The 16,339-nt window shown below is 41.9% G+C and overlaps 1 protein-coding gene across 1 annotated transcript in view; it reads left to right on the top strand.

Moving 5' to 3' along the window:
• Positions 1 to 16,339, top strand: part of SMPX (small muscle protein X-linked) — a 178,504-nt gene that overhangs the window by 52,075 nt on the left and 110,090 nt on the right. The window contains exon 3 of the mRNA XM_063955769.1: positions 15,850 to 15,936. Coding sequence (XP_063811839.1) covers positions 15,850 to 15,936 — 87 coding nt within the window. The remainder of the gene's footprint in view (positions 1 to 15,849; positions 15,937 to 16,339) is intronic.

Raw genomic sequence — 16,339 nt, 5'->3', positions numbered from 1 at the left:
CTCACATAAAGCAGCTCCAGATAGCTACTGTAGCTCAGGCCTGGTTCACTCCAAACAGAGCTATTTTAACATTATAGCTGTGGGCTTTTTATTAGCTGTTTAATTTTTTGTGTTAATCCCATCTTGCAAATAACTGTTTGCATTTAATCATTGTAATGTTTTAAAATATTTTTATTATCAAATAACATTATAAAACCTGAAACTGGTTAGAAAATCTGCTCTTCTAACATCTGCAGTATTAGCAAGTAATATCAGTCCCCTTCTGCCCCAACCTACATAAGGACTTGCATGTTTTACAATAGAATATGACACAAGCGGCCAAATGTAATACCCCGTGATTTGTGGAAGCCAGCATGATATCAGTGAGATAGTGACTACATGTAAAGCAGGCCATTAGTTTAAAGTCAAAACCAACCTGGCTTTGCCTATAACCTATTTGCTGTGTTAATTCTAATGACCATAGTTCCCAAATGTTGTCAGCACCAGGCTTCAGCCCTGGCAATGGGTGCCTGGAGAGGGAGAACCCCTTTATTGGGGAGTCCCCACTCCCCCAGGTTACTCCGGTCAGGGCTAACTAGTTGGGGGGAAATGCTATGACCATGGGGACCAATATAAGTTTGACCCCGGGCTGTGGCATTACCTCCCTGCCTAGTGGAACTCGGTGCTGATTTATGTCTTTCCCACCATATTTTTGGAACCAGGACCGGTCCAAGAGCCCGGTGCTGATTGTTAAATTACAGCGGGACCTCACACATTTTTTCCCCCTGTATTTTTTCAACCAGGACTGGCTCAAAGAGTCCGGGGCTGGTTATGCTTTAGGGGGGAACCGAACGTCAGTTTCTTATTAACTTTTTAATTATTTCTTAACTTTCGCAGACATAAGCATGCATGGATCTCACTGATTTGTGCATGCTTCTGTCAAACTCGCACCTTGTAATGAAACACATAACAATGGGGGTCATTCCGACCCGATCGCTCGCTGCAGTTTGTCGCAGCGCAAGGATCGGGTCGGAACTGCACATGCGCCAGCGCCGCAGTGCACCGACGCATGGCAGTCGTCGGTGCACAGCGATCGCCTTTGAGACAGAGGCGGTCGCTGGGCGGGAGGGGGCTGAACGGCGGCAACAGACAACTCCCGGCCAGCCACAGGAGCTGCGCAATGCTTTTGTATTTGTGCGGGGGGGGGAGGGGCGGCACTGACATGCGGGGCAGACTAGCGCTGTGCTGGGCGTCCCCCCGCATGTCTGAGTTTACGATCGTAGTGTGCTCAATTTAGCACAGCTACGATCAACTCGGAATGACCCCCCAATGTGCGAGTTTTCAAACAATGTAATAGCCTTGAACTTAAAAACTTGCAGGCTTTTACATTGGCCGAGTGGGGGGGCAAACTTGCTCCTTCTAATGTACAAGAAGGTGTGAGTTTGTCCCGTACAAAAATCTCACACCCTATTACATCTGGCCCCATATTTGTGATGTCCCCACAGGACCTTCATGGTATTTTGCCCCGAAGCCTCATTTCTTATTGCCGAAAAATAGTGTCGATAAGAGATTTGGGGGAAAGATTTCTCAAAGCTTGGATAGAGATAAAGTGGAGAGAGATAAAGTACCAACCATTCAGCTTCTGTCATGTTACAGAATGTCTTTGAAAAATGACAGAAGCTGACTGGTTGATACTTTATCTCTTTCCAATCTTTGATAAATCTCCCCCTATATTTAATGGGGCAATCTTGCATTAGTAAATCTATATGCAAGTAGCAAGCTGTATGTGAGGTGTATTTCCACCATTTGCATAATGAAAATGGTGTTGTACGGAGGTGTTTCTTATCATGGGGTTAAGAATGTTGCCTGAAAAATAGTTAAGTGTTTATATTTCTTAAAATATATTTATTTTACCTTGGGAGTTGATATACTAAATTCAGGAAAGTTACAGATCCACTTGAATCAGTCTGGACAGTACTATTGCTAAGACAAGGAAAAATTGTGAATCTGTGGTATAATTGTACTATCTGTTTGGGACATACACCTACCTAAAGGGGGGTACTCACGGAGCGATAATCTAAGCAATCTGACTAGATTGCTTAGATTTTAAGCATGATCGCTCTGTGTGTACCCCCCACAGCGATAGCGATGCGCAACCCCGCGAATCGCTATCGCTGGTGCTAGATTGGCCTGCCATGCAAGCCAATCTAGCAGGTCGCTCATTTCACCCGCTGGGTGAAATAAGCGCCTCCCTTCCCCCCCCCCCCACATCTCCACCTGCACGTTCAGCACACATCGCGCTGTGCTGAGCGGGGGGAGAGATGTGTGCTGAACGGTTCGCTCAGCACACAACTCTCCCACATCTGCCTGTGAATACGGCCTTTACACAGTAAATTCAGTTGACCAATGCCTCCTATTTTCAGGACTAATCTAATGGTAATCTGTTATTATGTGATTTTAACTGCATTAATTAAGGACTACTAAAATAAAAGCACTGTGCATGTAAATGAACCAATGTACTGTTAATTGCCAATTGGATTGTTATTGTTACTATACAGTGCACTAGTTTTTGACATTATACTGTAGCAAGTGGGATAAAAATCAACAACATTGAATTCCGTAAACAACTAGCTCATCCCTTTATTTGGAACAGCTAAGATAACCCTGAGAAGTGACAACACATCTTAAAATAGCACTATTCTTAATTTTCCATATTTGCTGCTTCTCATTTTATTTGAACAGGGACACACAGTGCTCATAAGATTATCCTCACTAATTGTAGCACAGTTGCCACTCATATTTTATTCCCCTAGGAAACCATTAGACAAGATGGAAAAAGGTATTTTAAAATTTCATCTGTGTTATTTTTACAATGAATCAGTGGATCGTGCTTTTTTCTGGTTCTGGTATGAATGGTCGACCATGTTAAGCTCGACATTCATTAGGTCGACCAATATTGGTCGACATAGACATGGTCGACATGAACTAGTTGTTGACACATGAAAATGGTTGACATGGGACAGGACGACACATGAAAATGTCGACATGGATTTTTTTACTGTTTTTGGTGTCATTTTTTCCGTAACATGACTAGGAACCCCAATTAGTGTACCGCGTCCCCTTGCATGGCTCGCTTCGCTCGCCATGCTGCGGGCAAAATGCCTCGCTCCGCTACTACTGCGCTTGGCACAAGTTACCGTTCCCAATCATAGTCCATGTGGATGGTAAAGTATGAAAAAGTTAAAAATTATTTAAAAAAAAAAAGGCATGTTGACCTTTTCATGTGTCAATCATTTTCATGTGAGGACCATTTGTCCATGTCGACCATGTCAATGTCAACCAATAGTGGTCGACCTAATGACTGTCGACCTTAACATAGTCGACCATCCAAACGGATACCCTTTATTCTCACAGGTGTAGGTAGACCTGTCATGAAACGTGTTCATTTTTTAAAATGTCATAAAAAATTATAGTGTATTGAACCACATTATTTGTGCATGTTATGAACGCATTCTATGAGTACGTGTGATACCTACAATATGCAAATTATGTCAGAATGGGTTTGTGCAGAACACGATTATTTTCAAATCTTTTTTTAATTATTATTATTATTATTATTATTATTATTTATATTATATTTGTGGCATAGTTTTGCTTAAGTAGTTCTGACCCTCCCTCCTTCTTGCCCACCAAGAAGCCATTACTGAAAAGCACAGCTAAGAACATACAAAAATAATGTATACAATTACAGTATATTTTAGTATATTATTGTAAAAAAAACAGCAATATCAGAACTACGGATCTTAAAAGATCTTAAAAGAACATGACTGTTGTTGGCCAATCACCAATTGTACATAAGGGGGAACAACCCCAAATTGCAAGAAAGTTTCCCAATTTCTCAGGTACACTCTCTGAGGACTCCATATAGACACTAAGGTTATGTGTACTTAAACTAAATTGCAAATTAGGACTCTCACTGCACTTGTATAGATTGTGTATAAGCCTTAGAAAAATTGATCAATATGGTCAGTGATGTAAATCAAAAGGGAATATCACAGTGAGTTCATCCACAGACTAAGGAATCCAGTCACCTCAAAAAAGATAATTAGTATCAGCCAATGTGCACGTGACTTTTGTCCAAGTGGCATTTTATCCAAGAATGGATATATAATCCCAATAATTATGCTGGCCAGGGGCAGTATTATAATTGTCCTGGATCTTATTTGGTACAATTAACTTGGGCACTCCTGACATCCCCACTAAGCAGCCATAGTTGGGGTATCCTGCTAGTGTCACAGGAGCCTCTAGCAGGTATCTCTAGCTGGGCTGTCAATACTACAGCTGCAACACTGTACTTGATTGACTGACTTCCTGTGATCGCAATACTCCACAGCGATGTTAAATGCAGCAGCTTGCCACACTTGCCTCCAGAACTCATATTCTTGTGTTGATCTGATTCTGCTTGACAAGTGGACGCTTCAACATACTTGCCGCTCTACTATTACACCTGTAGTGTGGTCCAAACATACTGCAGTAATGTGGACGTGGGACTGCTTCCACTCCGAAATCCCCCCTCGGCCAGGGTGGTTTCAAGACTACTTGTTGTCCACCCCTGAAGCAGTTGCTGCTCTATCCAATGCTCTAACTGCTTATATGGCAACTAACTCTCCCCCCGACACATTGATTCCCACATTTTAGTGTGCTCTTAAGGCAGTGCTAAGAGGTGTGGCTACCCAGACAGGTTTGACTGCGGAGGCAATATGTCAGTCGTCAGGCTGAATTAGAAGAGCGTCTGCTTCAGGTAGAATCCCTGAATCGGCATCAACCCTCCCTCTTATTGAAACGGGAGTTGGTCTCTATCCGGAACCAGCTTCATAAATAGTTTTTGACCCATATGCAGTCTGCTCATACTAAATTCCAGAGTTATATACAGTAGGTAATAGATCGGGCAAGTTTCTCGCTCGTAAATTACAAATTCGCCAGACTAGAAACAGAATAAAAGCCATACAATCCTCAGACGGAAAGACGCTGCTAAATCCTTCTGCTAATGCAGATGCATTGCCCGCTACTATGAAAAATTATATAATTTGAAATTTGATTCTACTGTCCCCCAGCCTAATGCCACCCTTATCTCCTTCTTTTTACAAGACTTACATATCCCCAAATTTACAGTTGATGATTTAGATTCCATTAATCCCCAATGGAATGATCAGGAAATACTGGATGTACTGCGCTTTCTCCCATCTGGGAAGTCTCCTGGTCTGGATGGATTTACTAATTCTTTTTATAAAAAATTTGCTCCGGACCTAGCGCCGACCCTCACTAGTCTTTATACTTATGCCACTGATCATGGTTCTCTCCCTATGGAAATGTTACAAGCTCAAATTGTCACCATTTACAAGCAAGGGAAAGATCTCTCCCTTTGCCAAAACTATAGGCCAATTGCCTTCCTTAACACAGATTTAAAAATCTTTTCTAAATTGACTGCCAATAGACTCTCCCCGTGTAGACCTTTTTACCTCAATTTATCCATCTGGATCAGGTATACGGGGTAGGCAATCATTGGACAATACTCGCATGGGTTTTGACCTAGCTGAGATACTAACGAGAGAGAGAGACGTGAAGCCATATTTCTTTCACTCGACGCTGAAAAAGCATTTGATCGCTTGCACTGGGACTTCCTTAACGCAGTTCTGTTCAACTTTGGACTACAGGGAGCGATAACATCCTCTATATCAGCATTTTATAGCTGCCCGACTGGTACAGTACTAAGAAAAAATGGTTTACCACCCTTTATCTTAAGGCGCTTCTTAATAGATCGTCAGATAGATGTTCACCCTCAATGTTTATAGGGATGATTACCCTTTAAGAGATAGAACATAACACAAACATAGCGTAATACTGTAACTACAATGTAATGCACAATATATGGATATAGGTCCAGACTCGTACCAAATGAGGTGGTCTACTTGATAGTAGACGAAATTCGCTTTTTAAGGAGCGGATCACCGACTTGGAGGTATTCTGAGCCTACTTGCTGTATGGGAATATTTCCTTATTCAACCGATTTGACATGTGTGAAGGAAATAACACTGGGATAGTGTATTACCATTAAAAATTTATTTCCACAAACAACATATATTGTCTAAAAGATGGGTTCTCACCAGACTGAGTGGTCTACCAAGGTAGACAAAAGCATTTGGTATAAGATAACTGCCAGGCGTCCCTAGGAGTGATCGTCCTCAGCCAGGCAAGAAGTCCACCGGAGTCCTGCTACCCTCACCGACGCGTTTCAATAACAATGGTTATCTTCCTCAAGGTGTAGATGGTAGCAGTAAGCCCTAAGTATTTATCCTCCCAGGATCCTAATTGATCTAAAACCTAATACCAGACATGGATCATCTAGCCATTAAAAAACCTAAATACCTAATAAAAACAATAGTAAGGAAAGTCCATTCCATATTTTCCCGATTTTCTTAGGAAACTTGTTTCCCACCTGAAATCGTCCTCCAATCACATATATTCAGTTCCTGCGGAAGTGGTCATAAGCTGTATGTATGCGGTTCAAAAGAGAGGACTTCCTTGTCCCAATCTTTATATGTTCCGAAACCGGAAGTGACATGGAGCCTATGATGTACGGTCTCCAACGTTCATATCCGTCTTGACGCGGCGACCCTTCACCGGAAGTGACGCTGGTAGCCGAAGTCACCTGACCGGAATACGGAAGTCCCGCTGGCGTGAACGTACAAACTTGTAGTTTGCTTCCATGATACCCCTCACCGGAAGTACGAGGATCTTATGTTATTGGTGGTCTTGTTCCGTGGAGCCATTTTATTGTGGCAAAAACATATGTACATGAAATACAGAAATAAAAACAGTTAAATTCATAATAAAATTTCATATTTACTAAAAACCAACAGATTTTCGATTTTTTATTTAGACTCAAAGGAACCATTTGGTCTCAAAATCTTTATTGAGACCTAGCGGTTCTAATGTTTTGAACCTAAAAATAGTTTGCATCTCAGTTCTGGCTAATTTTTGTGCCAAATCGCCTCCTCTAATATCAGACTTTACTTGTTTAAGGGCATAAAAATTCCTTATTTCTTTAGGATCACACCCATGTATTTTTTTAAAATGAGCTGAGAGGGCATGGGTGTCCAGCCCTTTTTTAATATTCCTAAGATGTTCTCCTAGTCTTATTTTCAAGGCTCTGCTAGTGCGTCCAATATAAAATTTGCCGCATGTACATTCAACGCCATAGATTACACTGACGGAATGGCATGTAATAAACTCTTTAATAACGAGCTTTCTCTCATTGATGGTAATTTCTGTTTTTTTGTTTCCAAAATTATTGGGAATGGTTTTACAGGCAATACAGGAACCACATCTGTAGAAACCTTCCGATGTTATTCTCGGTCCCACAGGGGCAGTTTGGTGGAAACTATGTACCAGTTTGGATTGCAAATTTGGTGCTTTCCTATATATACATGTCGGCCTGTCTGGTAGATCCATTCCAATTACTGGATCTTTTTTAAGTATTGGCCAATGTTTCTTCAATATATTTTCGACTTTCTTATGTTGGGAAGAATATTCAGAAATAAATGCCCACTTGAATCTATTATCTGTCTGTTTGGTCTTTTTCTTAGTGGTTAGTAGATCTGTTCTGTCTAGTGTGGTGATTTCTTCTAGTGATTTTCCTACAGGACCCTTAGCATAACCACAATTAATAAAGTTTTCCTCCATAGATGAGGCTTGCATTATGAAAACTGATTGATCTGTACAATTACGTCGTAATCTCTTAAACTGGCTGACAGGCACACTGTTCAACCAGCTGTCATGGTGACAACTAGATCTATTAATGTATGATCTTGAGTCAGTAGGTTTTATGAAATTTTTTGTTTTGATCAGACCATCTTCCATATAGATGGTAAGATCCAAGAAATTCACCTCTTTCCTATCAATGTTAAACGTTAGTTTGATATGGTTTTCATTGTTATTAAGATAAGAACAGAAAAGATCCAACGACTCCTTGGTACCTTCCCATATAAACAGTATATCGTCGATATACCTGTGCCAGGACACTAGGTTCGCCCGCCAGACATTTTCGCTCCAGATGTACTCATCTTCCCACGCCCCCATGAAGATATTAGCGTAGCTGGGGGCGAACCTAGTGCCCATAGCAGTGCCACACTTCTGTAGAAAAAACTCATTTTTAAAGAGAAAATAATTATTGGAGAGAATAAAATGTATACTTTCTAGAATGAAATCCTGTAGGTTAGTGGCCAAATTGGACGTAAATATGGTTTGTTTTACTGCCTCTATGCCTTGTTGATGGTCTATTATGGTGTACAAGGCGTTCACATCTGCTGTAACTAAAAAATAATTATCTTTCCATATGATGTCTTTTAAGATTCGTAGGACATCAGTCGTGTCCTTTAAGTGTGACCGATTAAGTGTCACGAATGGCTGAAGATGAAAATCAACCATTTGTGACAAGTTTGAAGTGAGTGAGTCCACCCCGGATATTATCGGTCTTCCGGGGGGATTGGTGAGGCTTTTATGTAATTTGGGTAGAATATAGATGGTAGGTGTGATAGGATATTCGACAGATAGAAATTTACTTTCTGTATCTGATAGAATTCCTTTTTTGTTATATTTATCTATCAGTTCTTTTAGCTGTATTTGTATCTTTTTTGTTGGGTCTCCCCGTATTTTCCTATAGGTGACCCTATCTTCTAATTGACGATAGATTTCTGCCTCATAATTACTCTTATCAAGGAGGGCGATGCCTCCCCCTTTATCTGCAGGCTTAATGATTAATTCCCTATCGGCAGTGAGGGTTTTAATTGCCTGTCTTTCTTTTGATGATAAGTTGAATTTGATTTTTTCAAGTTCTAACTTTTCACAGTCTTCTTTTACTAGTTTTGCAAATGTCTCCACGAAACAGCCTTTTAAATGAGAAGGGTAGAAAGTGGATCTAGGTTTAAACACTGACAAATTTTTAATGGTAATACACTATCCCAGTGTTATTTCCTTCACACATGTCAAATCGGTTGAATAAGGAAATATTCCCATACAGCAAGTAGGCTCAGAATACCTCCAAGTCGGTGATCCGCTCCTTAAAAAGCGAATTTCGTCTACTATCAAGTAGACCACCTCATTTGGTACGAGTCTGGACCTATATCCATATATTGTGCATTACATTGTAGTTACAGTATTACGCTATGTTTGTGTTATGTTCTATCTCTTAAAGGGTAATCATCCCTATAAACATTGAGGGTGAACATCTATCTGACGATCTATTAAGAAGCGCCTTAAGATAAAGGGTGGTAAACCATTTTTTCCAGTTCATGTTTGTAAAGTATTGGTGATACTTTAACCACCATTTGTGTTGGCTGCTGAGCGCACTGATTGTTATCAATTATTTATACTGGTACAGTACTAAGTAATGGCTTTGTGTCTTCCCCTTTTGTAATTTCCAATGGAATCCAGCAAGGCTGCCCCTCTCTCTGTTTATGTATATTCTTGGTATTGAACCCCTACCAGCTACTATACATAGTTCCTTGTCCTTACCTGGGATACAGGTAGGCATGTCTTTGCACAAATTGAGTTTGTTTGCGGTTGATGTGATTCTCTTTGTCACCAAACCAGAACCCTTGCTTCCTGCCCTACATGATATCCTGGATCAATACGGTGCAGCTTCCTTTTACAAACTAAACACTATCAAAACTGAAGCCTTGCCTTTCTACTTGAGTCCTGGGACACTGAACCGACTTAAACTACTTTATAAATATAACTGGAAGAAGGACTCTTGTATTTGGGTATTAACATCCCCAACTCCGCGTCTAGACTAGTGGAGATTAATTATTTGCGCCTTTTGAATCAGATTGATGTTTTGTTAAAGAGTTGGATGGAATTTGAGTCAACCTGGCCGGGTAGACTAGCTGCATTTAAGATGACAATTTTGCACAAATTAATGTATTTTTTTTGTACAATCCCATATCTTGTTTCCCATAAATTCACTTGTCAAGTCCATACACTCTAGTCTTACAATATATCTGGAAAGGCAAAACTTTTAGTCGTTTAGCCTGGGCTAGACATATGGGTGGCCTAGAAGTGCATGGTTTATTAGCATATCAATATGCTTATCTGGTTGCACAGATCAGTGACTGGTTTCTACCCCCTAATTCCAAACCCTGGGTTGATTTAGAGAGAATTTTGCTACCTTACTACCCCATTATGGAGTTAGTGTGGACTTCTAAACAATTACATCCTCTACTGATTGGTACTCCTCAAGCCATTTCTGACTCACTGAAAGCGTGGGATGCCACAGTGGTCTCTTCCAAATGTCTTTCTCTTTCCACTCGCAACCTGTCTCTGCTCTCTCTCACCTAATCCCTGATTTGAACGTCACGGTGTGGCTTTCGTGTGGACTAACTAACATTGCTGATATTGTGGGCAATACCTCTATTACCCCGTTCTCTTCCTGGTAATCTCAGTACAATCTCCCCCACAGGGAATTGTTCACATATACACACAGTACTCTCTAGCATGCTTCGATCCTCCGGATCTTTGCAACTCCCACCACCCAATATTCTGTCTAAGTTGTCGACTGGTAATCTTAGAGGTTCCATACCGTTTTGGTATTCCATAGAGGCAACGAGACAGGGGGAAAATCACCAGCGCAATTACAATGGGAATCTGACTTGCAAACTATGGGCCTAATTCAGACCTGATCGTAGCAGCAAAATTGTTTTCTAATGGGCAAAACCATGTGCACTGCAGGTGAGGCAGATATAACATGTATAGAGACATTTAGATTTGGGTGGGGTGTGTTCAAACTTAAATCTAAATTGCAGTGTAAAAATAAAGCAGCCACTATTTACTGTGCACAGAAACAAATAACTCACCCAAATGTAACTTTCTCTGCACATGTTATATCTGCCCCCCACCCCTGCAGTGCACATGGTTTTGCCCATTAGAAAACAATTTTGCTGCTGTGATCAGGTCTGAATTATGCCTTATGTTTACACCTCAGCAGTGGGATTCTGCCTACCTTACTGTACATCGTTTCTCTAAATGTAATAACCATCTGGAAATTAGTGATGAGCGGGTTCGGTTCGTCGTAATCCGACCCCCCCCCCCCCCCCCGAACTTCACCCATTTTACACGGTTCCGAGGCAGATTCGAATCTTCCCGCCTTGCTCGGTTACCCCGAGCGCGCCCGAACGTCATCACCCCGCTGTCGGATTCTCGCGAGATTCGGATTCTATATAAGGAGCCGTGCGTCGCCGCCATTTTTCACTCGTGCATTGGAAATGATAGTGAGAGGACGTGGCTGGCGTCCTCTCAGTTTTATTCAGGTGGCTGCAAATATCTGTGCTCACTGCTGTATTGTGGGGACTGGGGACCAGCAGTATTATATAGGAGGAGTACAGTGCAGAGTTTTGCTGACCAGTGACCACCAGTATTATACGTTCCTTGCCTGAAAAACGCTCCATATCTGTGCTCAGTGTGCTGCATATATCTGTGCTCACACTGCTTTATTGTGGGGACTGGGGACCAGCAGTATTATATAGGAGGAGTACAGTGCAGAGTTTTGCTGACCAGTGACCACCAGTATTATACATTCTCTGCCTGAAAAACGCTCCATATCTGTGCTCATTGTGCTGCATACAGAGCCGTCTTAACAGCAGTGTAGGCCCCTGGGCACAGCAATGCACTGGGGCCCCTACCCACCCATCAGCGGTGGGGGGTGCCATCAGCGGTGGGTAGGGTGTGTTCTATCTTTCGCTCAGCATATAGGACCTGGAGAAATAATTTCTACCAATTACTCCTTTACTGCACAAATGGGGCAGGAAGGAGAACACTAAACTGTAGAAGGGGACATTGTGCGGAATGGAGGGGCCCTGGTACATGACTTCCAGGGTGGTATGGGGTGTTTAATACACAGGGGAGGGGTGGATAGTGGAGTGGGCTTAATATTCATCATTTTCTGGGGGTCAGGGCAGCTTGCTTTACTGCAGATATCTCCAGTTTCTGGAAATAGATTTCTTAGCTTTAACAGGATAAAAAAAACTAGAGAGTCCCACCTTACAGGAGATACTGGGGACTTGGAGATCAGAGTTCAGGAGCCAGAGCAATCCACCAACAAATATATAAAATTGCATACCAGGTGCGTGGAGATGGAGCAGGGAGCAGCTGCTGGAAGGTTGATATCTCTGGTTCTGGGTATAGTAGAGACAAGCTGCCAGTGTCCACTGACAGGGAAGAGTCCCGGCTTTTGAATTATACCATCAGAAATACTCTAAGTCAGAAAGAACCCGAGATATCTGGCTGGGAATAACAATTAACAGGCTTGGATGGTGACCACTGCTTTGAAGTTGGATATCTCTGGTTCCCCAGGGCCAATTTTCAAAAATCTGGTACCCCTGGAAAGAGGGGACCCTCAGCTATCAGCCTAGGGCCCTTACACTCCTGGGACCCTTGGGCAAGAGCCCATTGAGCCCATATGAAAAGACGGCCCTGGCTGCATATATCTGTGCTCACACTGCTTTATTATGGGGACTGGGGACCAGCAGTATTATATAGGAGGAGTACAGTGCAGAGTTTTGCTGACCAGTGACCACCAGTATTATACGTTTTCTGCCTGAAAAACGCTCCATATCTGTGCTCAGTGTGCTGCATATATCTGTGCTCACACTGCTTTATTGTGGGGACTGGGGACCAGCAGTATTATATAGGAGGAGTACAGTGCAGAGTTTTGCTGACCAGTGACCACCAGTATTATACGTTCTCTGCCTGAAAAACGCTCCATATCTGTGCTCAGTGTGCTGCATATATCTGTGCTCACACTGCTTTATTGTGGGGACTGGGGACCAGCAGTATTATATAGGAGGAGTACAGTGCAGAGTTTTGCTGACCAGTGACCATCAGTATTATACGTTCTCTGCCTGAAAAACACTCCATATCTGTGCTCAGTGTGCTGCATATATCTGTGCTCACACTGCTTTATTGTGGGGACTGGGGACCACCAGTATTATATAGGAGGAGTACAGTGCAGAGTTTTGCTGACCAGTGACCACCAGTATTATACGTTCTCTGCCTGAAAAACGCTCCATATCTGTGCTGCATTGTAGTATATAGTAGGAGTACAGTGCATAATTTTGCTGACCACCAGTATATAATATATAGCAGTACGGTACAGTAGGCCACTGCTCTACCTACCTCTGTGTCGTCAAGTATACTATCCATCCATACCTGTGGTGCATTTCAGTTTTGCACAGTTTGCTGACCACCAGTATATAATATATAGCAGTACGGTACAGTAGGCCACTGCTCTACCTACCTCTGTGTCGTCAAGTATACTATCCATCCATACCTGTGGTGCATTTCAGTTGTGCGCAGTATATATAGTAGTAGGCCATTGCTATTGATACTGGCATATAATTCCACACATTAAAAAATGGAGAACAAAAATGTGGAGGGTAAAATAGGGAAAGATCAAGATCCACTTCCACCTCGTGCTGAAGCTGCTGCCACTAGTCATGGCCGAGACGATGAAATGCCATCAACGTCGTCTGCCAAGGCCGATGCCCAATGTCATAGTAGAGAGCATGTAAAATCCAAAAAACAAAATTTCAGTAAAATGACCCAAAAATCAAAATTAAAAGCGTCTGAGGAGAAGCATAAACTTGCCAATATGCCATTTACGACACGGAGTGGCAAGGAACGGCTGAGGCCCTGGCCTATGTTCATGGCTAGTGGTTCAGCTTCACATGAGGATGAAAGCACTCATCCTTTCGCTAGAAATCTGCAGTGCCACTCCTAGATGGGCCAGGTGTTTGTGTCGGCCACTTGGGTCGCTTAGCTTAGTCACACAGCTACCTCATTGCGCCTATTTTTTTCTTTGCTTCATGTGCTGTTTGGGGACTATTTTTTTGAAGTGCCATCCTGTCTGACACTGCAGTGCCACTCCTAGATGGGCCAGGTGTTTGTGTCGGCCACTTGGGTCGCTTAGCTTAGTCACACAGCTACCTCATTGCGCCTTTTTTTTTCTTTGCATCATGTGCTGTTTGGGGACTATTTTTTTGAAGTGCCATCCTATCTGACACTGCAGTGCCACTCCTAGATGGGCCAGGTGTTTGTGTCGGCCACTTGGGTCGCTTAGCTTAGTCACACAGCTACCTCATTGCGCCTCTTTTTTTCTTTGCATCATGTGCTGTTTGGGGACTATTTTTTTGAAGTGCCATCCTATCTGACACTGCAGTGCCACTCCTAGATGGGCCAGGTGTTTGTGTCGGCCACTTGGGTCGCTTAGCTTAGTCACACAGCTACCTCATTGCGCCTCTTTTTTTCTTTGCATCATGTGCTGTTTGGGGACTATTTTTTTGAAGTGCCATCCTGTCTGACACTGCAGTGCCACTCCTAGATGGGCCAGGTGTTTGTGTCGGCCACTTGGGTCGCTTAGCTTAGTCACACAGCTACCTCATTGCGCCTCTTTTTTTTCTTTGCATCATGTGCTGTTTGGGGACTATTTTTTTGAAGTGCCATCCTTTCTGACACTGCAGTGCCACTCCTAGATGGGCCAGGTGTTTGTGTCGGCCACTTGGGTCGCTTAGCTTAGTCATCCAGCGACCTCGGTGCAAATTTTAGGACTAAAAATAATATTGTGAGGTGTGAGGTATTCAGAATAGACTGAAAATCAGTGGAAATTATGGTTATTGAGGTTAATAATTCTATGGGATCAAAATGACCCCCAAATTCTATGATTTAAGCTGTTTTTGATGGGTTTTTGTAAAAAAACACCCGAATCCAAAACACACCCGAATCCGACAAAAAATTTTCAGGGAGGTTTTCCCAAAACGCGTCCGAATCCAAAACACGGCCGCAGAACTGAATCCAAAACCAAAACACAAAACCCGAAAAATGTCCGGTGCACATCACTACTGGAAATGCAATTTAAATTGTTACATAGACTCTATTTCACCTCATCCAAACTTTGGGCTTCCCAATCTAATTTTTGCTGGAGGAATTGTATGGAGATAGGAGATATTTACCATGTGTTCTGGGGCTGCCCTGAAATCTGCTCATTGTGGGGGGAAGTATTTACTTTGGCCCATAAAGTTCTTCACAAACAGTTTCAAGAGTCACCCTCCCTATCTCTGTTCCATATATATCCAATAGACATATCTAACTCAGACCGCTATGTGTTGGGACATATTTTTATTGCCACTAGAGCGACCATTGCGCAATATTGGAATTGTCGCTCTCCTCTACCCCTCCATAAATTTACACGCAAAATTCATTATGTTTTCCAGATGGAGACTTTGGGAATACCGTACTCATTTACTGCCTACTCCCCTCTTGCCAAATGGCTCAGTTGAGTTCACCATAGTTGGGGAAGGCCCAACACTACTCCTAGACATCGCTTAATCCTCCCAAGGGAGTAGTCTTCCCTTCTACATGATTAGACGTGATTGCATAAATCTTTTCACTTCTTACTTAAATATTGTTCTTATTTATACGTATTGCTGGAACTGATGTCATGGATCTTGATTCCCCTCCCACCCTCCCCACTTATTTTTTCTGTATTCCTCCCCCTTTTCCGTGGTTAATGGAAAAAAAGAAAAAGAAAAGAAAAACAATAAAAATGATTGATAAAAAAAGCTAATATAATACTAAACAAAACACTAATTTTCTCTTTTCAGTTTGGGATAATAGGAAGCATATTTTGTTCTGAACAACTCTCTGGGTTAATGTTCAATTAATGTAATCAGATTGATCTTTTCATAGCTTAGACTTTCTAATTGTCTATTAAGAGAACAAATTCTGTATACTGTTCAACTAATGGGTTTCATTTTTTACCAGGCTAATCTTAACATCCCTATGGGAGCATTCCGACCCGGAGCCGGTCAACCACCCAAGAGAAGAGAATTCACACCTGAAGCAGATCAGGTAACAATCAACGAAATAGCTAGACAGCTAAATACTGTATACCATTGTTAATGTAACTCTGTAAACTAAGGCCCAAATGTATTATTCCTTATAAAGTGGAGAGTGATAAAGTACCAGCCAATCAGCTTCCTAACTGCCATGTTACAGGATGTGTTTGACAAATTACAGTTAGGAGCTGATTTGTTAGTACTTTATCGCTTTTTATCACTCTCCACTTTATCACTTTTTAAGGCTTAATACATTTGGGCATAAATATTTTCATTAAATTCATAATTTCCATATCATTATTGTTAGAGGAAGCAGTGTACTACAGACAACTAATAGTATAAGTTAAGCTTATCTTAACATATTGTACAGATAGATAGATAGATAGATAGATAGATAGATAGATAGATTGTGAAAT

The sequence above is a fragment of the Pseudophryne corroboree genome, chromosome 2 (assembly GCF_028390025.1).
Source record: "Pseudophryne corroboree isolate aPseCor3 chromosome 2, aPseCor3.hap2, whole genome shotgun sequence".
Lineage (NCBI taxonomy): Eukaryota > Metazoa > Chordata > Amphibia > Anura > Myobatrachidae > Pseudophryne > Pseudophryne corroboree.
The sequence above is the reverse complement of the archived record's forward strand: the minus strand, read 5'-3'. Positions and strand labels throughout refer to the sequence as shown.